Source organism: Maylandia zebra, linkage group LG20, assembly GCF_041146795.1.
Source record: "Maylandia zebra isolate NMK-2024a linkage group LG20, Mzebra_GT3a, whole genome shotgun sequence".
Taxonomy (NCBI): domain Eukaryota; kingdom Metazoa; phylum Chordata; class Actinopteri; order Cichliformes; family Cichlidae; genus Maylandia; species Maylandia zebra.
The window spans coordinates 7607349-7634880 of NC_135186.1; the positions used below are offsets into that span (position 1 = coordinate 7607349).

A 27532-nucleotide genomic window follows, 5' to 3' on the forward strand; every position below is an offset into this window, starting at 1 on the left:
CCCACCTGTGTGCTTGCACCTCCCTGCCATTCCTCCCTCCACCATTCCTCCTCTCCTCCCTTGTATGTCTGTCTTTACTTTACTGCTGAACTATTATTCTTGTACAGACTGTAAAATGTATTATTTTGTACAACTTTATTGAGGAAAAAACTTTTAGAAGATCCCTGTGCCTTGATCACGACTGTACGTGTGTAATGAGCTAAAGTGGGTGTCATACTGCGCTGTATAGCTTGGCCAATCCTCTCCCTGCCTCCCTCGCTCTTACATTCTCTCCCTTTCTTTATCCCCACCTCTCTCTTTCTCAGTCTATTTCTTTCTCCTCTCCTTTCCTTGGAGATGGTGGATGACCATTTGTAGCTTTAGTAGAGTTTTGTTTTTTGGGGTGGTTGGGTTTTTGTTTTTTGGTTGGGTGTTTTTTTTTTTTTTTTTTTTTTTTTTTTTTTTTTTTTTTTTTAAATCTTGGGTTTTTTTCCACCCTTTTCCTTCCAGCCCATCTTTATGATTTAATGTCTTTTTTCTTTTCTTTTTTTTTTTGATCCATATACCCCCAAAAAGATAAATATGAAATCTATATGGGTTCTAAAGTATTTTATTAGAATCAAATGAACCTTGACAAATTGTACACTTGATGGTGTGCATATTGCTATAACTTAATCCTTTCAACTGAAGTTGTTTGGGATTTTTTTTTTTTTTTTTCTTCCACACACTGAAGGGTTATAAGTGGGAGGTGACAGATGCAAAACATTGCTTGTTTCTACACAAATCGTTCTTGTTTTTGCAAAAAAAGAAAAAATGGCCAAAAAAAGAACAATTTGTTTTTCTTTTCTGCTGAGGGGGGAGGGGGTCCTCCTGCCTAGCCTTGCACAGCAGAGGCAGCCTGTACAGTATTAGCATCTCTCATTTCAGTGCCCTAGTCTCATTTAATGTGTACATCAAATATGGGTCTACTTTCTGAAAAGGAGCTCTATGAAATAAAGAATTTTTTTTCTTTTTTTTTTCTTTTTTTTTTTTTTTTTTTTTTTTTTGGTGCAAACAGCAACTGCTTTGTCATGTTTTTGTCATTACACTCTACGCAACTCAGGGGATAGAAATCAACAACCCTATTAGACAAAAGTGCATCCAAGCTTATCGATTCTTATGACTGTTGTGCTTCGCAAAACAACAATCCTCATGGCAGTGAACATTTTGCACATCTACCTGTGTCTCTAGCTCCCAACCAAAAAACTGATCTACATTCGTTGTGAAAATCAGTAACGTATCGGACCAAATCGCTTAATCTTTAACAGTGCTGATATTTATTTATTTATTTATTTATTCCCGCCCCCCTACTCCTGCCCCCACCGCAGCAAAAAAAATTAGAGATGCCTTGTCTTGCAGCTTTTACAATCAGAAGTATGATCTGAATGCACTGTTGTATCAAACATATTTGCTATTTCAAGTTTAGCTCTATAAATTCTTTAGCTCCTTTTGGGTTTTTTTTTTCTCTTTATTCATTTATTGCTACTGCTACTCAAAGTACATGTGTAATATAATGATCTCAAAGAGTGATTGGTAGGAAGAAAAGAATATGAAAGGATGTAGCACAAGTAGAAAAGCACAATGGGTCGCCAACTGTGCGCCCACTTTGATCTTAAAAGGGCTGTACTTGAGAGAATCTTTTAGCCCGTAAAAATAACTTAAATGCATATTTACTGCTTGAGATATCTTATACGTGATAAAGAAATGTGTCAACATGACTCTTCGGACTCAAATGTGTAAAATTACAAAGTTCTGGTAGCTCATTGCCTAGACGGGCCTGTAATTATGAAATAGAAAATTCAGTTAAAAACTTTCCATTTTTATTATTTGACTGTGGACACATTGATTTTTATTTTTTTTTTAATTCAGACAACCTCTTAACTTTGGCACTTATCTATTACTTAGAGTGTGGCTGTGGAGGAGGTCGTCTTCGGTAGGAAAAAGAAAATTTCTGAGAATACATTTAAGTGCAGGATTTATGCCCTCCTGCACAATTTTCAAAGACTTCCAGCAGGCCAGGTTGGAGTCTTTGCTGAGCAGATTCTGGTCCCCTGGCCTTATGTTTGACACTCCTGGTGTAAATGATTTTCCTGCATGTATCACCGATGTGAGTATCTAAAGGTAAAATTACCTAGTTTTATTCTGGATTAAGTAACTCCCAAGCCTACTCAGCTCAGTTTCCATGGTCTCAGTCAAAAAGGAAATATTGCAGCCTCCTAATGAGTGCCCTGATAATTTAAAAACTATATATATATTTTTTTTAATCATTAAGCACCTAAACTTAAACTTGACATGTTGATTCTATATTTTCAGAACTTACCAGGTGTGTTTTGAAGCGGTGTGTATGGAAGCAATGCACAAGACTTTTCTAGTACATGTTTGTTGTTTGTACTTTTTTTTTTTTTGTTTTTTTTTTTTAAGTTTTCTCCAGCTCTCCGTATCCAAAAACTCAACATTTTACTTAGTGAAAATTTCTTTTTATTAATTTTAAGCTTTGACATTAGCAGAGTTTGCTTTTTTTTTCCTATTTTTTTTTTTTTTTCAGGACTCTCTTGGAAATTAGATTTTTAATCTCAATGAGATTTTTTTTTTTTTTTTTTTTTTTTACCCTGGATAAATAAAGGACTAATATTTTTCTGCTGGTCTCACCAACCTAAGCAAAGTTTAAGCTGATGCCAAAGTCACCGTTGGAGCAAGTATGGAGTGAAAGCAGCATCCAAAACCATATGCTGGTTATTTTCTACAAGAAAGGTGTTGCAGAGCATGATGTAATGAGAATGGATGTGATAAGGTGGTAGAAAATCACAGCAAGGGAAAACTCATATCTGATGGATCTGAATTTGAGCTAAATTAAGTCCATTCAGATACAGATATAAAATAGGAGCTGGAATAAGTCTAACTGGGGCCCTCAGCAAGAACTTTATTTGGAAAAACATAGGACACAAATGTGGAGGGGGAAAAAAACCAAGCCAAGAAAAACACAGACCAGCCTCTCCATATTTTTCCTGTGGGTTGTCAAATCTGGCTGAATTAATTGGTGTTACCTAATTCAAAGTCTACCTATGGTGAGGGGTTACGCAGACCTATTGGAGGAATTTGGTTGGCATTATTTTCATAGGTGGCTGTGAGACTTGTTATACTGCATGGTTTGAAGATAAGACACTAACGAGAGGCAAGTTGAGATGGTTTAGATATGTGCAGAGAAGGTATAAATATGTATTAATGCAAAGGATGCTGAATATGGAGCTACCAGGCAGGAGGAAAAGAGGAAGACCACAGAGAAGATTCATGGATGAAGTGAAGGAGGAAATGCAGATGGCTGGTATGAGAAAGAATTCAAGGGAGACAGCGAGATGAAGACAGATGATCTGCTGTGGTGGCCCCTACTGGGAGCAACCAGAAGAGGACTCTTTAAAGGTCTATGGCAAAAAGGATCTGAAATTTCTTCCATATACTGGTATGGTTTGTATTTTTCACTATTAAAACTATATAAGATTAAAACATAACATTTTAAGGAATGTGTAGCAGTGCTTTAGGCCTTAATGTAAAATCTTTATTGTGGCTGAAGTGTTCATAGTGCTGTCTTATCTCAGTCCTGAGCTGTTAAACGTTGGACTTTCTTTGACAGCACTAACAAAAACCAGCTCACGTCACCTGCTAGTCCCGCCCACAGCGTGACGTAGCCTTTTCCTTCCTCGTCTCCGCTGCTAGTAAAGTTAGCAGTAGCACCTTTTAGCCTCCAGCAGCTGTCGGTGGCAGTCAGTCAGCCAGCCTGTCAGTTCGAGTGGCGGTGTGTGTTTGTGCGTGTATAAATCCCCCCTCTTTATTTACCCTCCCGTAGAAAAACCGAGGGCGGCCGGGTTGTTTCTTCGGGAGCCAGCTTGCTTCACCTCTGCGGGCCAACTGCGATAAAAAAAAATATTGTTGTCCTCGCCGTCACGACAGGAAGAAGCCCTGGGACATGGCCAGACCAGAACAAGTCCTGTTGCTGGAGCCACAACACGAACTGAAATTCAGAGGTAACCGAAGAAGCGGAGGGCAGGGCCGAGCTTAGGTAGCTAACACAGGAGACGTTGTAAATGAGAGCCAGTATTTCGATTTCTGCACTACTGAGTAGTTGAATGTGCCATTCGTTGTATATGCTGTGGTAAAACGTGAGGGATATAGCTGTTAGCTGTAGTCTACATTGTGTGTACGACAGTTGTGCGGTGACAGGTGAAACGACACTGTGCGACGGTGCTAACTAGCTCGCTGGAGTAGCATCCAGCTAATCTCACTAGCAACAAGGCAAACTGCTAGCTGTCATTGCAGCGTCAGGGCAGGCCCGCCGCACCGTTTCTCTAATTCTCTCATTTGCTTGTCATACGTTCTCTTTTATACTCTGACAGCATTGGAAACACCTCGATTTGATCTAATGGTTCAGTCAACCTCCACTTCGGTGTCGTTTCTACTGCCCGATTGCAAAGAATTCCCTATTCTAGCATTTTCCACGATCAGGGTGTCATTACTTATCCTTATTACCATGCTATTTCACAATATTATAAGCTAGCCGGCAGGAGATTTGGCGTTTTCTCCCACTGTGCAACCCGAATTCCTTTACAGCTTTTCTGTATCCAAGCACAATGATTATGAAATTACGGACTGAGCTGCAGTGCCAGCGGTAATGATTATTTTCTTGGATAATTACCTTGGTGTGTCATTTTTGCTGCAGAAATGGGTCAAGTGAGGGCCTAGGGTGGTGGTATCAGTTTGAAGTGGGCTGTTCACTGATTGATTGTTGCAGGGCTTTGGAGAAGATCCATACACCCACTCTGTTACTGATGCACACTTGCATCAACATCAGTTTCCAAAACCATGCTTAAGCTGTCAAGAAACGTGTGAGAGACCTAATTGCTACAGAGACAAAAGGAAAACATTAGCACTTAAGACACCCATCTAGTAATTTTTCTGCAGCATCCAACGTTTGGCTGAGGGCGTGGTATGAATTATAAACACGTGCACACTTTGCTGATCTCACCACTGTTTTAATGTTTAATTTGCTCTGTTTGTGGCAGGCTCTGTAAAACCGCTAAAAAAAAATCTGCTCTGATATTGATGTTTGCAGAAATGGATTTTTACATTGTGTATATTTGCACTTTTACCTGGGAGAATCTTTGTGCACCCACCCTGTTTTCTTTCTTCTTAGGAGCCCAAGTAACAAACAAATGCTGCATCTATACCCAAACTACGAGACGTGTAAATTCACCCACATGCTTGCACTCACACTCAAGTCACTGCATTTCTTTCTTTCTCATCCTCAGGCCCATTTACAGATGTTGTCACCGCCACCCTGAAGCTGACCAACCCCACAGACAGAAATGTGTGTTTCAAAGTCAAGACGACCGCACCTCGCAGATACTGTGTGCGCCCAAACAGTGGCATCATTGACGCTGGAACCTCCATAAATGTTTTTGGTAAGGATCTTTGCATCTTTTTGCCATCCAGAAAAGTTGGTAAAGCTGTGAACCTAATGTAGAAGTTCAAAGGCTTATACTGATCCATTTTTGCCTAACTCTGTAATTAATGTTAGCTTATTGGGCTTAATAGAAGTAAAACTATATTGAGTTGTCATAATTTAAGTGCTAGATAAAGTGTAATATACTTACATTTAACAGCGTCAGATATGGAACCGTAGTGCTGAACTAGCAGCAACCATGTATTGTGTTGCAGCACGCAAATAAAGGGTCGCGCCTGCACTACCTGTAATGGATACTGCAGTCACTACCTGAGTTTATAATTACATCATGCTTGGAGACATTTTACACACATGCCTCCTTATGACTTTCCCAATAATCTGTCTAATCTGCACATAACTATTATATTTAAATTAAAATTTAAAAAAAAAAGACTTGTTTCTGACAACTAAAGTGGTTTCTGTCTCCTGCATCATTTTCTTTTTTTATTCTTTCATTTTTGTTTCTTATTTTTTTGGAGGGTGGTATAATTTACTCAAAGTTAAAATTTTTGAAAACATTTTATCCACAGCATAAGATGGAAAAGTGTCAAATGTTTAGACATGAGACATTTTACTACCTCATGAATAAGATGAGTTGAGTTCGAATTTGATGGCAGCAACATCACGTCCTTTGAACTAAAGCAAAAAGTGCTTATATAAGGCTCTACTGGTATATGGGGTGTATTTGTCCCTATAAAATTGGAAGCTTGTACTAGGGCTGTGCCATATTATACTGTTCACGGTAATACCGGTATAATGTTGGGCAACGATAAGAAAATGAAATCTCCCGATAGAATATGGGTAAAACACGCATGCGCAGTGCCTTTGTTTTCATACGCACATGGCGGAAAAAGCACGGCGGCGACAGAGAATGAGAAGGGTGAAAGCGGATCATTGAATGAAACGGATGAACCAGAATTGGTTTGTAAAAATGCTGCAACTTCAGTGGTGTGGAACTGGTTTAACTTTCGTCCATCAGATACACAACAAAGCACTATTTTTGGTAGAGCATGCTAGCGGGCCATCGTTATTACCGTGTTTTTTGGAAAATACGGCACACTTAAAATCAATCCTTTGATTTTTCTGAAAATCGAGAGTGCCCCTTATAATCCCGTGTGCCGTATGTATGAATTCGGGTTGTGTTTACTCACCTCGAAATGATTTTGTGTGCTACACGGCGCTCAAAAATCTGTCAAATGTTTTAGTACGACTTTGCTAAGCTACGAAGCCGCACTGCTTGATGGATTGTCGGAGCATTACGGCTACCGTAGGCAGGAGCCTCGCGGAGTGATACGTACTGTGCTTCAACATAATATTACCGTATTGTGTGTGTGTGTATAACCTCTTTTTAAGTTTTCTGGATATTATGCATGGTTATGCTGAGGATATGTCGGCCAATTTCCCCTGGAAATGCCTTTTGGTTAAACTGTCAGCAAAGAATTTGCAATTTTTATATAACTTAAATGCAAAAAAACAGCTGCTTTAAGTGAAAATACATTGATGGGATTTTTTTTTTTTTTTTGCATTATTAAGTTGTGGAGTTGTAAAGTATTTTGTCTAGTGTCAATTATATCGTCAGTTATATCATTATCGCAAATTTTCAAATGTATATCGTAGGGCTGCTCAATGAATCGAATTTTAATCACGATTACGATCTGGGCTTTCAACGATCATTAAAAATGACTGAGCCGATTATTAGCCCCTCCCTCGTGCTTTACTCTCGCGCTGCTCCGTGTGGCAAATCGAGCGCACCTCTCTGCATTTCGAACATGCATCACAACAATTAAGAGGACCCGAGGAAAGCTCGGAAAGCTAAGCAGCATTTATTTGGAGAGGAGAGTGACTGCCGTTGGTTGAAAAGAGGTAAAAAAAACTTCAGTGGTGTGGAAACATTATGGATTTGCGGAGTCAGACGTGGATCAAGTAGACATAGTGTGTAAACTTTGCTACGGTGTCATAGCTGCACCACAGAGCAACACTGCAAAGTTCACTAAACATAGATGTTTACATTTTTCATTTATTTTTTTTATATTGCAAACATTTGCACTGTTATCAGTATTTGCACACTATTTTATATTTTTTTTAAAGTCATTATTCAATACATTGTTATTGTTAACCCTTTAAATCCCTGTAGAACCGCGTAAGCTAACGCAATAATTTGTTTTGCATATGAAACCGGAGGACTTGTACTTACATCTTATGTCATCAGCTTGTCCTAGGTCACAGTTTCCTTCCACATATAGCTTTGCAAAAATTGCATAAAAAGCACTTGCAGGAACAAAAACATAATATTCCAGAAACAGGCTTTGCCGATCCGATCAGCTGTTCGTAACACTTCCCACATTGAAAAAGACGTCAACGCGAACTATCGCATATCCGCCATTTCCTGTCCGAAACCGGAAGTGACATCATTTTCGCGGAAAATGTAGTTTTTTACTTGTAGGCCTTAAAAGCCTATACTGGTGTTTTTATAAGTCATGTTTGACTCTATACTTTTCTGAATAGTTTCTGGGATGCTTATAACTCGAATTGCACTGCTGGAAATAGTTTATTTTGATGCACATGCTGTTTTCTTTGCAAATTTGCATCATAGGATTGTTTTTTGTTTTTCCTGCAATATATAAAAATTGCTGTATCTCCAAAATAAAACTATGAAGACACTCAAAATAAATTTCCTGTTGTTGTAAACTATTTTTTGCAACTTTTTTGTATTTAACTTTTTGAGGGATAAACCTCTTAAATTTCCCCAAGTAGAAATATATGTTAAAAAACAAACAAAAACGATTTTCAATTTTTTTGTAGTTTATTGCACTTTTTTGCAATTAATGTAGTTACTATGGACTTAATGCATACATATTATTAAAATATGGGCTATAACAGTTGTATTGATGTATAGCAACTTGAAATGCTCCCACAAATGGCACTACAGCATGTAAAAAAAAAAAAAAAAAATAATAATAATAATAATAATATAAGCTCTGGCGGACTTGGTTCTATGGTAGGTCTTAAAGGGTTAAATAAATATCGTCAAATAATCGAGATCTCAATTTCAGTGAAAATAATCGTGATGATCATTTTTGCCATAATCGAGCAGCCCTAGTATATCGTGATAAATATTTTTGGTCTTATCACCCTGCTCTAGCTTGTACTACTTGAAAGACACAATAAGTCCTGAAAGGTACATACAAGCTTTAGACCAACATATTCATCTAGAGGTCGTCTTTTTCAAGGAAGGCCTTGAATATTTCAGCGAGACAATAAAACACAGCATACTGCAGCTATCATAACAGCATAACTTTCTAGTAAAAGAGTCCAAGTGCTGAACTAGCCTGTCTGCAGTCCAGACCTTTTACCAGCCAAAAACAGCAAGAAGCTTATAACAGACAAGAATGGGACACTATTACTCCCCTGAAAGTCCAGCAACTGGTCCCATTTCCTCTGGTTTTTATGGGCTGTTGTTAAAAAAAGAGGGAATGGTAAACCACAGTAAACATGGCTCTGTCCCAACTTTTTTTGAGACATGTTGCTACAAATTCTTCAAATTCAGCGATTTTCTTCAAATTCAAAATGGCTAATATTTTTCTTGACATTGTACATTTTTTTTCCATTTTCAACATGTAATGTGTTCTGTGTTCTATTGGTTTATGAGACAGGCAAATCCTGGTTTCTTCATTCTGTCTTTGTTTTTGCCCACAGTTATGCTACAGCCTTTTGACTATGACCCCAATGAAAAGAGTAAACACAAATTCATGGTGCAGTCCATGCTGGCTCCATATGACATGACTGACATGGAAGGAGTTGTGAGTACCTGAGCATACTATTTTCCTTTTTTTCGGGGGGGGGGGGTGCTTTATTACTGGAGAATCTGAAGGGTTTAAATTTCTTACATTGCCTCTCGGCCCTGAGTTTTGTTTTGTTTAGTTGCGTTAGTGGCATCTGTGTCTTCCAAAAGTCTATCTTCAGCTGAACACTTGAATAGTGTAGCTCACTCAATGTATTTGTCTCATTCCGCAAAAGCTTTTTTTAAAACTGTTTGACAAATGTATACATTTTTATGCAGCTCCCTAAGCCTGAAAATGTAAAGTTGGTCATTTCTGTTGAGAATTTACTTTGAAGTATGGATATTAGTGAAAAATGAAGTTGTGATACAAAAGAAAAGAAAAATCTAAAGGTTCCCTTTTTCATTTTCTTGTCAACAGTGGAAGGAGGCAAAGCCTGAAGAGCTGATGGATTCAAAGTTGAGATGTGCATTTGAGATGCCTCTAGAAAATGACAAAACTGTAAGTGTTTCTCTTCACTTCAACATTTGCCACATCACTTTAAACATTCAATCACATTTTTTTCACACCCCAAATGAGCTCCACAAACGGTTGTTCCACTGTGTACTTCATTGATTTAAGTACATAATAATAGCTGTCTGTAGTAACAGATTATATGCTGACTGAGTATTTAGTGGGACCTGTTGTGACAGAAAAGTTGTAAGCAGTAATCTGGCTGAAAGCACGGGAACCCCACCAAGCTGCCCAAACCTTCTGTTTGAGAGGAGGCAGCCAATCAAAAGAAGGTTAGCTAAAACAGAGTGCAGCGTTAAAAGGTGAGGAACTAAAAGGGCTCGTTTCAGACTGGATCAACTGTTTGACTGTGCCAAGGCCAAGTATAAGATGAATAAGAAATATTTCAATTTGTAAATCATGTCGAGCTCTAGCAGCAACAATGAATAACAGTATGGAGCTGAAAACAAGCACAATAGGTCCCCTTCAAAGAATAAAATCAGACTAAACCATTTAATTTCTGTTTCAGTGGAGTAGTAGTTTTTAGTTTTTTTCCTTCTGTCAGCATTTATTTATTTATTTATTTTTTGTCTTGTATTCATCAGCTACACATCACTGTATCACCCATCTCGTGATTTATTTTGTTTTGTGATTTGTTTCCACTTTAATCTCCATGCTTTGTCTTTGCATGTCCCCTCGTTCCTTTTTTTTCTTCCACTCTCATCCCACCGACCACTCCCCATCTTCACTCTCTCTCCACAGCATGAGAGTGAAATCATCAAAACTGTGTCTTCCTCTGCCTCTGTTAAGACTGAGCACTCTGTCCTGCCCAAGTCAGCCAGTGCTTCGCTGGATGATGGAGAAGTGAAGAAGATCATGGAGGAGTGCAAGCGACTGCAGATGGAAGTGCAGAGGCTACGGGAAGAAAACAAACAGATCAGGGTGAGACGCGCTAAAACAAATAAGAGCCTGTGTGTCTGTCTCATATTCCAGTCAGACTTGTATTTTCTGCTCTAGCTCGTCTTCTCTTGTGCTAACAGAAGAAGCATTGCTGTGGAGTTTACTCTTAAATATAGGAGGAACAAGACCAAGTCTGAAATAAAAAACAAAACACTGAAATAAAATGTTTTATTCCAGGAAATATATTTTGACTAGTGCAACTAGTGCTGCACTACATTAACGTGAAGCAGAGAATGAAATGACTCAATGACTGCCTGAGTTTTCTCAAAGTATTTTTGTCATTGCTCGAGTCCAGAGAATTGTCCCTAGACAGCAGTGACCCCATCCTGTATGTGGTATGGCTCATATCATTGTCAGCTCGTTACGCTGATTCTTATGAATGTCTTTTCTGTTATGTGTAAATGTTTACCAGCTTATAAATCATAAACCTGAATAGGTTAATTACTACAAAATTGCGAGTAAAGGTGATTTTGAGAAATGTTTAAAACTACACTTCTACACGATCACTGTAGCAAAGTTTTGCTAGAAGTTACACTTTAACCCTCTCTTTAATATAAATAATAGGGGATTTTAATTGGAAACAGAAATTAAAATGGAATTACTCCGGAGGCAAGTCAGTACTTTACCTTAAAGGAATGAACAACCACACCTGCCATTCCCAGCAATGCAAATATCCAGGAAGATTTCCCTCTCTCTCAAATAATGCTGTCCAATCGTATAGACACACCAGATGGCAAGTAAAGTCTTGCCAGTTCTTAGAACTTAGACCCTCTGGTGACCATTAAAGTGTCCTTGTAACATGGATATAAACCTAAACATTATGTTTTATTTAATGCGTAAAAACAACATACATTTATGAACCGGCCTTGGTCACGAAGTTTCCAAATACAAATACACTGAAAAAGAAAAAGTAATTTTTATTTGATGTTGTAGTTTTAATCACTCAACATACTACAAACCATAGGTAGTTTCAGGAAAATTAAATCAGTCGTCTAGGAGGAGTGTGGGAACAAACATACAGTCATATATGATATACAATCATCATACTGGGTGTATCATAGCAACAGCAGTGGCTGCAGTGACTCCAGACACGCTTGCAAAAGTATGGGACAAGTTTGGCTATGTTATGGACAAATGCCATGCATGGAGAGGGGGACACATTGCGCATTTGTGAAAATTGTATGTTTTGTATGTAAAGCTTTATATTCAGGCATAAAATTTCCCGCAAGCTTCCTTGTCCTTTTGATATCTGTATTGTTGTTATCCGTGATTTTTTTTTTTTTCTTCATTTGTTTGTTTGTTTTGTTTTCTGTAGTTTGATAATAATTAAAAAATTCTGACAGCACTTGAAGGCAGCAGTGTTATAGCTGCTTGCAACAGACAAGCAAAACTGTTCACTATGCTGGCTCTTTGTTAAATGATGGAAAATGATCCTGGTGTAAACATTGTTTAAAAATCCAGTAATGACATATAAAAATAAATATCAGATTTTTGATAAGCTATCATTGAGAAGCGGAGTGACAAATTCTAACAAATTAAAAGTTAACTTATAAGCGCGTATTTGTATTTCTGACTCCTTGTCTTCATCACAGGAGGATGACGGTCTGCGGAAGAGAAAGGTGACACCGTTGGCCCCCGCTCACTCCTCCTCCACCATGGCCACCACAGCCGTGAGGGACGAAGGCCTAAGCACCCGCGTGCTGGCGTTCTGCGTGCTCTTCTTTGTGATTGGAGTCATCATTGGCAAGCTGGCCCTGTAGGGACACAGACGGACAGAGCACAGTGACAGACGGACGGATAGACCGCGTGCTTGGGAGGACGCGTGTCAGCAACGGCGACGGGGATGTCTTCTGGGTTTATGTTGATCTGTTTCTTTCCTTCTTTTAAACATTTAAGGCAATATCATGATGGTTTGGTGTAAAAAGAAAACGAAAGAAGGCTATCCCAAGTTAAACCATGAGTGCGAGCATTTTTGTCACAGGTCCTTTTTTTTTTCTTTCTTTTTTTTTTCTTTGATCTGTTCTTTCCGTCCATCTCTCTTCCTTAAATGATCTTCCCTAACTTGCACAGGTAACAGTTAGTCGTGTGTTTAAGTGGCTTCACGCTGGCTGAATGTCTAGTCTTTCATTGATTCGCAAGTTTTCATAAGTTGCTCACACACGTTGTCCGTTTAAAAGCTCTAACCCTCTTCTGATAATCTCTTCCACTTATTAATCTGCAAGGAGAGGTGAACACAGTTGATCAGTGAAAGACTGTTTTTTTTTTTTTTTTTTTTTTTTTTTTTTGTTTGTTTTTTTTCCCCCTTTCTAGACTCAAGCTTCATGTATTGTCCTCTAAAGAGTTTGGGGTTTTAAAAAGAAAAGAAAAAGCATGTCTGTGTGTGTGTGTGTGTGTGTGTTTATTTTGCCTCCTGCAGGAGCAATGATGTGTCAGACTGTGTGACTGTTTTTATGCGAGGAGACCACAGACGGTGAGGCTCACAGGCTGTGAAGAGGGCTGGTTTAAAAATAAATAAATAAATAATCCAAACGGATTTCTTGTATTCAGCAAAAATGGGGGTGTTTGTTGAAAATCTAATTGAATGATTGAATTGGATGATTTAGTGTAATCCAGACCAAGGAATCTGTAGAAATTCATTAAAATCATGACTCAGTAAATTCACAATTATGACTTCAGAGAAAGTGTTCTGTATGGTGATTTATATTTTATTTTTTGGCTTCTTTTTTTTTTTTTTTTTTTTTTTGGTTTGTTTGTTTCAGAAACAAAGCTGTAATTTACATCTTCATGCTTGGTTTTTGTTTTGTTTTGTTTTTTTGTTAATTACTTCCTCAGGTTTGCACACAGAGTTACGCTGAACAGGAAAAAAATAAATAAAAAGGCTAATGTCTGGCTACAAAGCTCTGGACAGGTCATGCAAAACAGACTCTTACTTATCCATGCACATCAGAGTATGTAACACAAGTTCTGACCACTCTATTGAATTTTGCCCATGGTGCATTGACTTTGCGCCCTCTGGTGTATTACAGCAGTTGTTTGCCTTTTTTGTTTGTTTCTCTTCTTCCTCTCTTGTGTTGTCGTGTAGACACTTTGCTTCTGTTGTTTAAAATATTCAAACGCGCTATTCTCACTTGTGCACTCTGTAGTCTGCATGGAATGACCTGAATTTATTATGATTATTTTATTTTTTTGAGTGTTGAAAAATCCATGTTAGCAAAACCAACAAACAAAAAAATACTGTCTTTTCCAAAAGGGACCATCTTGAGTCTGGTTATCAGTTTGTGTGTGTGTGTGTGTGTGTGTGTTTTTTTTGTTTCCTTTGCTGTCACCTTTTCCGTTTGTCCTGTTGAGTTCTGGTGGTTGTGAGATAACACAGCTGTATTATCTTGGCCATCACATGACCGTCTCGGCTGATTCATTTCCTCAAAAGTTAAAAAAACAACAACAATGAATATCTGCTTATTTGCATGGGGAGGGGAGGGGGTCAGATATGTCTGGATGTGGGCAGCTGTGAGAGGACTGACCTGTGAATACACACTACATTAAAGGATTTAAAAACAAAGGCATCAGCGCTTCAGACCACACCTGCAGATACAGTCACAACAATGTAATCACACAGTAATTGGATACTCTTTTTGTATGTAAATAAAAATTAAAAAAGACTCAAAGGATAACTGGCAAAGTTATTAACATACTGTACTAAAGGAAGAAAATAAACAGCCACCATGGATGATGTAGCATCATAATGAATTAAAATACATAACCCCCCCCAACTGTCTGGCTCTGTGAAAGGTTTCTGTTTTTTTCCCTTTCAGTTAAGAATGCAATCTGGGAAGCATGGTGTGCATATCCCTGTAACTGCTAATACTTTGATACTTGACTAGCAGGACAAAAAATCTATACAGCTGCAAAAATACTGCCTTTACTTGTTATTTTGGGACGTTTCATTAAGTACGAAAGCACAACAGCTGCTAAACTCGAAAGAGGAAAAACTATTGTTATTATTATTAATATATTCCTTGTTAAAGAAGAGTGATTGAAGAATTAAAGAGGATTAAAAGCAGTTGTCAGGCAGATGGCGACAGAGAACCAACAGGCAACGCCCCTCATTCGCCGGGCAGAATGACGTCAGTGGGCCTAATCCAGGAAGTGGAAAAACATCAACAACCCTTCCAGGGTCCAGGTTAAGGCGAAGTGTCCGAGTAGCTTAGCAGAGACGTAGCTTTAGCTTTATTTTATAAGATATCTCGCATTTGTGTTTTGTCTTTATAGTAAGCGCTGTGTAATATCCCAGACATGTCGGTGTTTGGCAAGATATTTGGAGGAGGAGGAAAATCGGGAAAGGGACCGAGTCCACAGGAGGCGATCCAAAAACTCCGGGAGACGGAGGAGATGCTAACCAAGAAACAGGAATTTTTAGAGAAGAAGATCGAACAGGAGCTGCAGACCGCAAAGAAAAACGGCACAAAGAACAAAAGAGGTGAGACGCCGCGAGGGGTTTTTTCCCCCCGTAGTTTCTTCTCTTGCTTGTTAGATTTTTGTTGTCAGCAACCTCAAGCTAACCGTTAGCTAGCCCGTTAGCTGAGTTGGCTAACTTTCCCGAGGTGTCGTAACTGCTGGCAGCCTCATCCAGCGTCTTTACCACGGCCATGGCTGCCAGTCTGGATGGGCGGCTGTCTAGCTGTGTGACTGACTTCATTATGTGATCACCGTTAACTTATGGCCCCGCGGGGACGCTAGCCTTGGCCTTTGCTGATATTCGAGTTTTCTTTTGACTCATAGGTGGTTGTTTAAAAATCAGGAGACCTGGTTGAAGGTGTGGTGTGTGTATATAGACTGTTAGGTATGATGTTGCAAATATAGCGGCAATAAAGATATCGACCCAGTTAGCCAGGACAAGGGTTGAGCACGTGTTATAAGTGTCAGAGAGGTGGGCGTGTTTGCATCTTGATCAGATGTCCGTATAGAAACCTGTGGACCTCCAGCAGGTCCCACAGTCTCCTTACAGATGATTACGTGAGCCGATCACAGCTTGGGGCTCATTATAAGTTAACTGTAATACAAGTTGACCATGTTCTACCACAACGTGGAGCCAACCATATAGATTTGTACATGTGTATTGTTCTTGTTGACATCGAGCACATTTCTAGGGATCAGAGTAAATTTAATTTAGATCAGGATGGTTAGCGGTGTCGCTTCCCAACGAGAAGATCGCAGGTTCAAATCCAGCCAGTGTGGAGTTTCCATGTTCTCTCCGGGTTCTCCATCGCTTCCCACAGTCCAAAGACATGCATGATATTAGGTCAATTGATGATTTATGGTTGTCTGTGTTAGCTCGGTAATAGACTGGCAACCTGTCCAGGGTGTACCCCTGCTTCTCATTCTAAGGTAGCTGGGATAAGTTCCAGCCAGCCCGCAGTCCCCTCCTCGCAACACCTAAATTGAATAAGTGGAAGAAGAAAAATGGATGAACAGTTAATGGAGCCACCAGATGTATTAAGTAAAAAAAAAAAAAAAAAAAGACTTAGTGCCAATTTTTAGTCAGAATACTGCAGTGTATGGTACATTAGCTAATCACTTCCTTCTTCTGATCCACAAAGTTCACAGAATGACTCAGCGTAGCACAACCTTCTCTGACAAGATCAGTATAGCCTATCAGGTTTCAGGGGTTGTTGTCATCTGACCTCTTTATCTGATTAATTACTCTCCAGGTTTTCCATTAGTCTTCACGCCGGCTATATTTGACTGTCTTTCGTATTGCTAAAAGTGTCACTAATGTGGTCGAATAATTAGCAGTGAATTATCTAGGTTCACAGAGTAGTGCTGACTAACAGGAATGACAGCCTGATTGGGTAGTATCACAAATATTTGCTGTGTTAAAGTACCATTATTCACTGTTTCTCTCCATTGTCACTAAATGGTGTTTCAAGGCCAATTTGTTCATTCTGACTCTCCCCACCCCACTCCCTGTCTTTGGATCCTCAGCGGCACTTCAGGCCTTGAAAAGAAAGAAGCGGTACGAGAAGCAGCTCGAGCAGATCGATGGGACGCTGTCCACCATTGAATTCCAGCGGGAGGCTCTGGAGAACGCCAACACCAACACTGAAGTGCTCAAAAACATGGGCTTCGCTGCCAAGGCCATGAAGTCTGCTCATGAAAACATGTAAGAGCGAGCACCAAGGCGTGATCGATTGGACTGGGACGAAACCTCTCTACACAGATTATTTTTGCAACTTCCTTTTTGTTACTGAGACTAAAGCAAGCGTAAAGAAGATTCAGTCAGTTCTGAAATGATCAGAAATATTACAAGGAGGTTTTGCTGATAATGAAATGCATATAATTTCACCAAGATGCAGTAATCCTTTCTTTTATGCATTTATTTCAGTCAGTATCTGTAAAATGTAACCATAAAAAAGTGTATGTGGGTTTCACTGCCATGTATATTAGATGCCTGACATCCTCCTTAGTTTTTGCCGTAGAACTACTCAGACATCTAATCGTCATATTTAGATTAAATACCCTCTTTTATAAAACCTATATGAGTGAATTCTCTTTTGCTCACAGTCTTTCCTTCTTATTTCAGGGACATTGACAAAGTGGATGAACTGATGCAGGACATTACAGAGCAGCAGGAACTGGCCCAAGAAATCTCTGACGCCATCTCTAAACCTGTGGGCTTTGGTGAGGAGTTTGATGAGGTAGGTGAAGCTCTTCAGCTGTTTTATGTTTACATTTGTGTGGTATATCTGATTCTAAGTGTGCAAGTGCCTCATTTTATTCACAGATTTTATTACCAAAAATACATAAATTGAGAGCGTACCCAAATAAAACGGGTAGTGATGATTAAAGAAAAAAGACTCAATTCTAAGCTTAAATCAAAAAAAATGAAATGGTGCAGGAGGGTTAATCTGTACTTGCATCCACAGCAACGTATTGATAACTGCAGATACACACTGTTATGACCCTGGCTTGTAGGCACGTTAAAGTGTGCTTTAACCAGGATGGAGAAGGTGGAGTTGCACCTAAAAGGTTTTAATAGATTCTTTTTAAACATTTTTTTAATGTCTTTTTTCACAAAACAGCACAGGAGACAAAAAACGACTACACCCTCAATTAAAAGAAAAAAAACCTCAACCATTGGTACCACCTCGAGATCTGTTGTTTGTACACAGAGTAGTCTATGCATGGTGCAGTTTCTACTAAACCTGCCACAATCGTCAGGGTGAGGCAAGTGTCCCAGATGGAAACAAAACAAGTTACTAAGCCAGAAACAAGCAAGCACCTGTGTGTGGAGCCGAACAAGAAGCCTGAGATACATGAAATTAACAATTTTTTTAAGACAGCTTCTGTAATCATCTGGAGCTTGATTGGAGCACAGGACTGGGGCAGCAGTCCATCAGAATGAAATCATTCTGTCTTTTGCATCTTTGCTTATCTAAGGCTTCCTTCTTAATGATGATGGGATTTTACTGTACATGACATAAGCATGTTTTCATACGCCTGACTCAGAAATATCATTACTTATCTCTTAGACAGTTGCTATTATCCTGTGTTTGGCATATGAATGTTGCACTGATAATGATGTTGGGTTAACCCAGTATAGCCGAGTCTAATTATTAGTTATTATCTTTTTGCTTTTGCTGGTATGAATACGTTGTTGCTGGTCTTCATCCTTGGGGTGAATTTCTTTGCTTCTCAGGATGAGCTGCTTGCCGAGCTGGACGAGCTGGAACAGGAAGAGCTGGACAAAAATCTGCTCGAGATCGGTGGACCAGAGACCGCCCCTCTCCCCAATGTGCCTTCGACTTCATTACCTTCCAGACCTGGTAAGAACTCTGGGGTGTAACCATTTGCATTGCATTTTTACGCTGTTCGCAGGATGTTCAAACTGTTAATTACTAACTTTCAGTGATGTGACTGCTATAGTTTTATTTTTAGTTATATAGCACCGAATCACAACAGCAGTTTCCTCAAGGAGCTTTATTTCATAGGATCTTTATCTTTATCGTCAGCTAAAGGTGCTGCTATAATAAAGAAAAAAACCCTCAATCAGATGATCCCTTATGAGCAGGCACTTGCCCCAAAGGTTTCATAGTTGGCTTATCCAGCCCTAACTGTATGCATTATCAAAAAGAAAGTTTTAAGCCTAATATTAAAAGTAGAGATAGTGTCTCAGAGCAAAGTGCTCGAATGGAATTATTATACAAGACCTTGAACATGAGGAGAAGATTTTAAATTCAATCCTGGATTTATCAGGAAGCCAGTGGAGATAAGCCAGTATGGGAGAAATGTGTTGTCTCTTTCTAGTCCCCGTCAGTGTTCTTGCAGCAGTATTGGGTAATAATGAATTACAATAGTACTGCCTAGAAGTGATTAATGCTGAATGAGGATTTGATGAGATCTCGATAGGATCCTCAGATCACATCTTTTATTTCTGTCCTCCCTCCCACAGCCAGGAAAGAGGAGGACGAGGACGACATGGAGGACCTGCAGCGCTGGGCGATGGAAGCCATGTAAATGCAGCATCCGCCACATCACACCTGCATCGGAGAGGAAAGGAACAAGAGGGAAACGAATGGACTGATGGGATGTTGTGTCTGAGTGTTTCTGTGTGTCTGAGAAGAGTGGACTGTCTACTTTATGTGTAACACTACAAAACAAAACAAAGCAACAATGCTGTAGTCTTTCTTTTCCTTTTCCCCTTTAGAGACCCCCAAGGTGCTCAGTACAAATGAGTCCGTGAGGGTCTGCTATACTGGACAAAGTCACCTAATATTTTTACCCTCAACTTTAATGCAGCACTTTGTGGTCCTTGTCGTGTGCCATGCTGGTGGCCACAGATTTCATGTTGCAGGGTGGTGTTATAAGCTGGATGGTGCAGTAGATGGAGTTATTCACCAAGCTGTTGTCATTGTTAACATCGCTGGATGATTTTGGGGGGGATTTTCAAGGATGATTAATGCTTAAAAAATCGATTTCTCACTCTCCCGTTTACCTATTTGTGGCAATTTTTTTTTTTGTGTGTTTTTGTTTGTTTGTTTTTTTGTTTTCCTTGACAAAATAACCCGTTGCTTCCTCGTCTTGTTAACTGCTCTGGAAATGGAGGTGCAGCTGAGTGTGTGCTGGCTGAAGAAGCTTTGAGCTGTGTGTGTTTGCCAGAATCCAAACCTCTTCTTTCATTTCAGGTTGGGTTCTTCGACCTCCTGCCGCTCGCTCCTTCTTTACCTCTCCCCTTACCCTCCCAACCCCATCAGTGGTTCTCGTTCTTTGGTGTAAATATCCCAGCTGACTGTGTGTGTTTTGGTTTTTTTGTTTGTTTTGTTTTTTTAAGTACACTGCATTACTGCTGCCATTGAGCGCTTTGGTTGATGCTGCGTGAAGCATGCAACGGTGGGGAAATCACGACACAGGTCACACCGCAGGGCTAGTAAGAGAGATGTTTAACCTACCACTTTCATCCTCCTCTGTCTGTGTCCCACTCATAAAGGTTTTCATTTCAAAATGTATGTTAAAAAGAAAAAGGAAAAAAAAAGAAACTAGTAATATTAAACTATTGTCACACCTTATTAACTGCATCCAGAGGGAGATGGTGGTTTATAAAAGATTAGATTATAGCCAATCTGCAACACATGCATTTCAGAGTTTAAAAGAGTTGAATTCCTTTAGTTTTTCAGCAACATGATGTACATTTTTTACATAGAAAACGTAACACGAGGACAAATGGATAAGCATGTTTGCATTTCTATGTTTTATTTATCCAGATGAGAATATTATTTGCGAATCATTAAATGGTTTTCAATTCTTTCATTGTGGTGGAAGCATTGTCTGTTCATGCGTTTTGTTTTGGTTTTTGGTCAAATGACTAAGTTAAGCAGATCACCAGAGAAAGAAACAAAGTGTGAGTGAAGAAAAACCTCAGCAAGTACACTTTTAGTTTAATATTAAATTGGTAACTAAAGCTTTGTTACAGAGTATTTCTAAAATCACTCCATAAATAAAACAATGAAGACAGAATCTTTTTTAACAGACAAAATGAACAATAATAATTTATTATTTTCTGGCAGATGCCTTACTACCATTCAGATATCTTGTGGTGGCATGAAATATTTCCTGTATCTGTCTCTTGAGGGAGCGGCCGTTCGGTAAGTATAGGAGAGGATGGCCAGTCACTGAGCCAGCCTTCCTGATCAGTTTGCTCATTCTTTTGGTGTCGCCAGCTCCCCCAGCAGAACAAAGTAAAGTCCACTGTGCTCGTCACAGCTACGTGATGAAAATCTCCATGATGTCGCATCGCATATTGCAGCATCTCAGCTTCCTTTGGAAACTGAGATCTGTGCTGATCTTCTCTTCAGCTGTTCATGTGGACTCCCAGGTACTTATAGTCCTCCACCACATCAGCATCTTGTTCCGGGTTGTGTAGCTGGAGCTTTTTTCTTTTCTTTCTGCATCACAATAACACCAAAAAACAAATATTAACAAAATCTTTTTAAAGGAGATTTAAAGACAAAGACGAGAGAAGTAACTGGTCTGTTCCAAAGGCACTAAATCTTAAAATTTGCAGCTTTTATATTCATTCAACAAAGTTTAACTAAAGGGAAAATCAATTTGCCGTTTCACTGATCTTTTGTAGTTTTGAAAAATGGTGCCTGTTTATCAGATCTCAATGATTTTCCCTTAAAGTACAACTATTATTCTGGATAAAGCACATTAGCTACATAGCGGCAAATCTTTACATGATAATCAGTGGCTGTATACAGTCATTGTGACTTTATGACAATCATTATGAGATCAGAAGGGGAAATACATAATACAAGATATGCTCCAGGTTGTAAAGAAAGAATCGACTATACAGTGTTGATAGCAGGTGTTATAGCCAAGTTTACCTATGCTTTATATCAGTTGTCTAAATTTGACAAGAGGAAATGTTCAAACAAACTCCCACTGCCACTCAAAAGGAAAATCTGATGAAAGATTACCTGTGACTGGCAGGGTTATAAACAGATACCTCCTGCCAACCTTCCTAAGAGGCAAAAGAAACACACTTCAAAATGATAAATTGTTTTTTTGATTGCAATGATTTTCTAAGACGGCAATTTAACATTTAATATTTCCCGTTCCCATAGTGAAACACTGGACCACATTCTTTATGAATGTGTTCATTTTGGTATTTGTTTACTTTCTGACTTTACGTCAGAAAATGAAAATTCCTTAGTCAGGATTGCAACAAAGTGAAATATGGCCTGATAATGTAGGAAATGCTGTTTACAATTCTTTAATTTGTTTTGCAAGTTTATTTTTACTGTATTATTTAATTGTATTTAAGTTGATTTTCTTTCCTTTTTTCTGGTACTATTCTCGCTGATGTTCTGTCCTTTTTTTACTTAAATATTATTTTCTATCGTAATGTTATAATGACTAGTTTGTTGTTGACAAATGAAAGTTTTTACTATTATAATTGTAAAAAATGAACTATATAAAAACGACAACGTGCATATTTAGCACCAGTTTATTATTTCTGAGTCACGATCTTGAACGTTCCTTAAAAACTGTCAATGCGCAAGCGCAGAAAGGGGTGTCACCACGAGCACGTCGGGATTTGGCGACTTCACGCTTGCGCACTGTAGTCATACGCTGATGCAAGAAATTTTGGGCGAAGCGGTGTGGGACTGATCGAAGAAGAAAGAAGAGGCATTTTTATTTCATTGTTCAGCACGCAAACATGTCAGGAGACGAGGTAAGGCACTCCGAGTCAGATGCTGTTTAATCCGTGTAGGTGTGAAGAACTGCTGGACGGAATTCGTTGAGTTTCAGGCGCATATCGGTGCTGGGGATGACTTTGGGCCTCGACTCTCCTGCTCCCTCCCTTTCTGTCCGCAGTAGCGCTCACATGGCTGCTGCAGTCGGGCTAGCACGGCCCGAGCCAGCCGGAATATCAAGAAAGTCATCAAGTATATTGATATACAGCTATTTATCGGAGCATATACGTTATATATTCTGAGCGTGGCTCATCAATTCGAGCTGTCGAAGCTTCCGCCGGACTCTCAGAGAAGAGTGGAAGCTAGCTATGTAGCCTTAGCTTCCCGTTACCAGAGCTGCGGAGCTAACTGTTAACGTTTTCTGCTGGAGACCAAAAGCTATCTGTACCTCGGTTTGTCCTTAAGGACAGCTCCTCTGGCTGTAAAATAAAACCAAAATACCAGAATTACCGCTGCTTAATGTTAATAGTACGACATTTTTATTATTATTTTTCTAACTGAATGGGGGCAGTCTGTGCAATATGTTAGTTAAAAATTCTGGAGGGTTACTTTACCTCAAGCCTTATTAAGAAACCTACAGCAGTAGGTAGGGTTTCTTAATAGTGTACTGACACACTCAGTGTACACTGGATCAACTCAAGAGTCCAGCCCCTGTCTGTAAAGATGATATGCAACATTTTGTTATCTGTTAAGTTGTTTTCTTTGTTCAATCCTTGATATGACTTCATGTTACTTTTTTTTGGCCTAAAATGGAAAAAATAGCGTCTTTCCACAGTCCAGTTTTCATAACTGAAAACTAAATTTCACAAGCGTAAAATGTTCAAACAAACTCCCACTGCCACTCAAAAGAAAAATCTGATGAAACATGACTTTCATAAATATATATATCTTGTAATTCTCACTGGTAATTGTACTTATGCTGGATTAGTCAATGTTATGTATATTTAAAGCAGCCATAAAGTGTCTGTACTAAATGAAGCTGGACAGCATTTCAATATTTATTTTAATTTGATTTTTTTCCTTCACTCTTTTTTTCAGATGATTTTCGATCCCAACATGACTAAGAAGAAAAAGAAGAAGAAGAAGCCCTTCATGCTGGAGGAGGACGGAGGAGAAGGGACGGGGGGAGAAGAAGCTAAGGAGGTGGAGACAAAGGAGGCAGAACCAGAGGCTGGAGATGACAAGGAGGTGGATCTAGATGAAGATGAAGGCAGGAAGAAAGGTTAGATCTATTTAAGGTGCGGTATCAGTTCGCAACTATGTTGTGTAGAGTTATGAGCTCGAGGAGGGTTTTTTTTTTTTCTTTTTTTCCAGAGCCGTCGGATGACTTGAACGACCTAAACTTCTTCAACCAGAAGAAAAAGAAGAAGAAACCCAAGAAAGTGTTTGAAAATGATATGGAGGAGGGATTGAAGGTCAGCCATTGATTAAACATTTGCTGATTTTGCATTACTTTTAACTTTTTGCTTCTACTGATTTTGATTGGCTTACCAATAACTTTCACGTGCTGAGTTTCACTTCTCGCTTGTCCAAACCAGGAGCTGAAAATTGAAGGCGAGCAGACGGAAGCTATGGAGGAGGACAACCTGGATCTGATGCTCCCTAACAAAAAGAAGAAGCCAAAGAAAGTAGATTTTGATGAAAACGACTCCGGTGATAAAGACGACGGTACGATGAAATCACATGGTTTTGAAACTAGGGACCGAAAAAAGGGACATGGATCATAATGTTTGACCCATAATGTCATTTTTCTTTTTCTTCTCCCAGCAGTGGATGATGATGATGGCAAGAATGGTGATGGGATCTCCTTCAGCTCTTCCACAGGACCGGCCTGGGCTGGTTCGGAAAGAGACTACACCTACGACGAGGTAGGATGATACGTGAAATGAGAAAGTTAGAAACAATTCAGGAAAGGCAGAAAAAGAGTTATCACAGTTGTTTGTGAAGTTATTTCCTGTAAAGTGGGATAAATATTAGACTGTTTTCGGTTGTTTTGTACTGTGTGAGGCTGTGTACACATAGATTGTTGTATTTCTCTCTCTCTCATTAATAAATGTCCTGATATTAAGACCTCAGACCATTTGGTTTTGTGAGCTCCGTCCCCACAGATTTGTTAAACTGGAATTACTTTGCAAACCGTTTCTGCCTGAATAGAGCCTGTGTCCAAAAGGAAAGTCTGATGAAACATTACCTGAGACTAGCAGGGTTAAAAAATCTGATGAAACATTACCTGAGACTGGCGGGGTTATAAACGGATACCTATCCCTGCCAACCTTCCTAAGAGGCAAAAGAAACACTTCAAAATGATAAATTATTTTTTTGATTGCAATGATTTTCTAAGACAGCAGTTCAACATTTAATATTTCCTGTTTATTTTGTCAAACAGATAGTGAAACACTGGACCACATTCTTTATGAATGTGTTCATTTTGGTATTTGTTTACTTTCAAAGGTTCACGTCAGAAAATGAAAATTCCTTAGTCAGGATTGCAACAAAGTGAAATATGGCCTGATAATGTAGGACAAAGCACCAAGTTAGTGTCCACTAATTTGGTGCTTTGATCTACATTTATGTTGAAGTTTTGCACTGAATATTTAACGGCATTAAATGTACTTTTTGAATAGAGTTGTTAAAATCCCCCACTTATTGTTCTATGAGGAAATGAGTGAAACGGTTTGTAAAATTACAAAGTTGGATTTACCGGTCTGAGAACAGTGTTTATAAAAAGCACAGATTTACACACTGCTTTCCTTTTTTATTTATTTTTATCCTCAGCTGATCCCACAGGGCTCTCAATTTCTGTCCTTTTATATTCTGTGTTGAAAACTTTATGAACATAGACAAAAACAAAACAAAGTCACAGTATCGTCTCTATTCCAGCTCCTGAACAGAGTCTTCAACATCATGAGGGAGAAGAACCCCGACATGGTGGCTGGGGAGAAGAGGAAGTTTGTGATGAAGCCTCCCCAGGTGGTCCGAGTGGGAACCAAGAAAACCTCCTTTGTCAATTTCACAGACATCTGCAAACTGTGAGCCTCGTGTAGCTTTTTATATTTACTGACAGACGCATTTCAGTGACACTTGTAGTATGTGTAATCCACAAACTGATTTCTTTTTTTTCTTTTTTCATGCGATTAATCACAGGTTGCATCGTCAGCCTAAACATCTCCTCGCTTTTCTATTGGCTGAGCTGGGAACGAGGTACGCTTTTTGTATTTTAAGTGATGTCAGTTCTCAAGCTAAGTTTGTGGCACGTTTTGTTTTTGTGTGTTCACTCTAAGTAAAAGTTTAATTAGCGTTTTTCTCTGTCAACAGCGGCTCCATTGACGGAAATAACCAGCTTGTGATCAAAGGCAGATTTCAACAGAAACAGATAGAAAATGTGTTGAGAAGATATATCAGTAAGTAGGAACGACGTGTTCTTTACAGTGAAGTTACATTGATGGGGGTAAAATTAAACAGCCCCTGCTTGTGAACAGTAATGTTGAGTGGACTGTTCTCACCCCTGCAGAGGAATATGTGACGTGTCACACCTGCCGCTCACCGGAGACCATCCTGCAGAAGGACACTCGTCTCTATTTCCTGCAGTGTGAGACGTGCCACTCCCGCTGCTCCGTCGCCAGTATCAAGACCGGTTTCCAGGCTGTGACGGGCAAGAGGGCGCAGCTCCGCGCCAAAGCTAACTAAAGGCCATTAAAACTGGGCTTCCCCCACCTCTTCTCACGGTCCAATCTTTCCCCATCAGAAGGGCCGAAGCTGGGGTCGGGCGCCCGCTTGATCTGCTAAAAGGACTCTCTGAATTGAACTGCGGGAGGGTTTGGCTGTCATTTTGGTTGTGTCATGGCCTGACCTGACAGGGAGTGAGAGTGTCTAAAGATGAAAGATAGGGTTCAGGCACCTGATAAGCAACAGATGTTTGACACATACACTGCTGGATGCATTTGATTTGTTTGGTTGATGGACCCTCCAGCTCTTAGGGTTTTTTTTTTTCCTGTTTCCTATTTGCTGTGATTCTTGATTCCTCCAAAAAACCCTTGATTTAACACAGCTTGAAGTTTAGTTTTTGTTTATTTTTCCACTTTACATGCGCCAGACGTTAATATTTCTTCAGATTAGCCAAATTGTAGATAAGCTAAGTTCATCTACAGTAACAGAACCAACGAATTGTTGACTTGGTCACTTCTGGGTTTTTTTCTTTTTTTCTTGAACTCAACTAAAGGGTGTGTTCTTGTTTCTGGTCTGGTCCTAAATGATATATACAAAAAACTGTCAGTCCAGGATTTTCTACTCAAGCTTATAGAGACAAATCAGTCACCGGGCTGGAGTACATACAGGAACATGTCACTGAAACTAGTGTGTGAGGCTCCTAACACAGGACCTGCTTTTGATCATTTTGTAGCAGGAGACACAAAACTAGAAGACTTGGGGGCTAATGAAGGGGAGAGCAACATTAAGAGTACTCTAATAAAGGAGGCTGTTTATGAGATGAGTAGAAATTATTATACAGTATGTTTGTGAGTGCTTTTGTGGCACTGATGAGCAGTTTGTGTACCTATTTGATTAGAACATTTTGTCAGCCACTTGAGGTTTGATGAAGTCAATTTGAAAATAAAGATTCAATTTTTCTTTTTTTCTTTTTTTCTTTTTTTTCTCCGATGAGCAGGATTCATGAGCTAATGCCAGTCACTAAAATAATAAAGTAATAATAAACTACAACTTCTGAGCAGGCACCTCAGATCGTTTCCTCCTTCAGGTTCCTATTTTGCAGTGTGGTTAACAGAGTCTATCAAGGAGTGTCAATCTAATTGTTTTGAGAGGAATGTGAATATAAAGGTCTCGCTGGAATCATTTTAAAACCTGGTTTTTACAAAAATAAAATATTCTACTCTCTCTCTCTCCACTACTTTCTCTGCTTGCATTAATGACGGTGCCCGTTTAGTAATTGTCAGTCATGATAATGACGTCATGTTTTCACTGTCACAATGGAAAAAGGTCGTAATGATCAGTGAACGGCCTTGGCTCTCGTCATTATGGCC

General features: G+C 39.3%; 3 protein-coding genes across 5 annotated transcripts; all 3 read left to right on the forward strand.

Annotated features, from left to right (window-relative positions):
* Nucleotides 1–3683: 3683 nt before the first annotated feature.
* Nucleotides 3684–14514, forward strand: LOC101481364 (vesicle-associated membrane protein-associated protein B). Of its 2 annotated transcripts, none has more exons than XM_004554053.6 (6): nucleotides 3684–4037; nucleotides 5319–5471; nucleotides 9209–9312; nucleotides 9712–9792; nucleotides 10594–10725; nucleotides 12336–14514. In XM_004554053.6, the coding sequence occupies exons 1-6, from the start codon at nucleotides 3980–3982 to the stop codon at nucleotides 12501–12503; spliced, it is 696 nt and encodes a 231-aa protein (XP_004554110.1). In that variant the 5' UTR covers nucleotides 3684–3979; the 3' UTR covers nucleotides 12504–14514. The 2 variants fall into 2 exon arrangements, with proteins under 2 accessions (XP_004554110.1, XP_004554109.1); XM_004554052.6 differs by having other exon boundaries at nucleotides 3685–4037; nucleotides 10546–10725.
* Nucleotides 14515–14871: 357 nt separating this feature from the next.
* Nucleotides 14872–20545, forward strand: LOC101480787 (charged multivesicular body protein 4c). The gene is made up of 5 exons (XM_004554050.5): nucleotides 14872–15220; nucleotides 16726–16903; nucleotides 17324–17438; nucleotides 18440–18566; nucleotides 19193–20545. Exons 1-5 carry the CDS (start codon nucleotides 15037–15039, stop codon nucleotides 19255–19257), a joined length of 669 nt encoding a protein of 222 aa, XP_004554107.1. The 5' UTR covers nucleotides 14872–15036; the 3' UTR covers nucleotides 19258–20545.
* A 1770-nt stretch (nucleotides 20546–22315) lies between these two features.
* eif2s2 (eukaryotic translation initiation factor 2, subunit 2 beta) lies at nucleotides 22316–27396 on the forward strand. Of its 2 annotated transcripts, none has more exons than XM_004554048.6 (9): nucleotides 22316–22474; nucleotides 23535–23718; nucleotides 23811–23911; nucleotides 24035–24164; nucleotides 24264–24364; nucleotides 25377–25525; nucleotides 25641–25697; nucleotides 25812–25897; nucleotides 26008–27396. In XM_004554048.6, exons 1-9 carry the CDS (start codon nucleotides 22460–22462, stop codon nucleotides 26181–26183), a joined length of 999 nt encoding a protein of 332 aa, XP_004554105.1. In that variant the 5' UTR covers nucleotides 22316–22459; the 3' UTR covers nucleotides 26184–27396. The 2 variants fall into 2 exon arrangements, with proteins under 2 accessions (XP_004554105.1, XP_004554106.1); XM_004554049.5 differs by having other exon boundaries at nucleotides 24267–24364.
* Nucleotides 27397–27532: the final 136 nt, after the last annotated feature.

Coding starts and splice junctions, on each gene's coding strand:
- eif2s2 (XM_004554048.6), top strand. Junction 25,526..25,640: donor TTCACAGACATCTGCAAACT/GTGAGCCTCGTG, acceptor GATTAATCACAG/GTTGCATCGTCAGCCTAAAC. Junction 25,698..25,811: donor TTGGCTGAGCTGGGAACGAG/GTACGCTTTTTG, acceptor CTCTGTCAACAG/CGGCTCCATTGACGGAAATA.
- LOC101480787 (XM_004554050.5), top strand. CDS start 15,037: ATGTCGGTGTTTGGCAAGATATTTGGAGGAGGAGGAAAATCGGGAAAG. Junction 16,904..17,323: donor AAGTCTGCTCATGAAAACAT/GTAAGAGCGAGC, acceptor TTCTTATTTCAG/GGACATTGACAAAGTGGATG. Junction 18,567..19,192: donor TTCATTACCTTCCAGACCTG/GTAAGAACTCTG, acceptor TCCCTCCCACAG/CCAGGAAAGAGGAGGACGAG.
- LOC101481364 (XM_004554052.6), top strand. CDS start 3,980: ATGGCCAGACCAGAACAAGTCCTGTTGCTGGAGCCACAACACGAACTG. Junction 9,313..9,711: donor TGACTGACATGGAAGGAGTT/GTGAGTACCTGA, acceptor TCTTGTCAACAG/TGGAAGGAGGCAAAGCCTGA. Junction 10,726..12,335: donor AAGAAAACAAACAGATCAGG/GTGAGACGCGCT, acceptor TCTTCATCACAG/GAGGATGACGGTCTGCGGAA.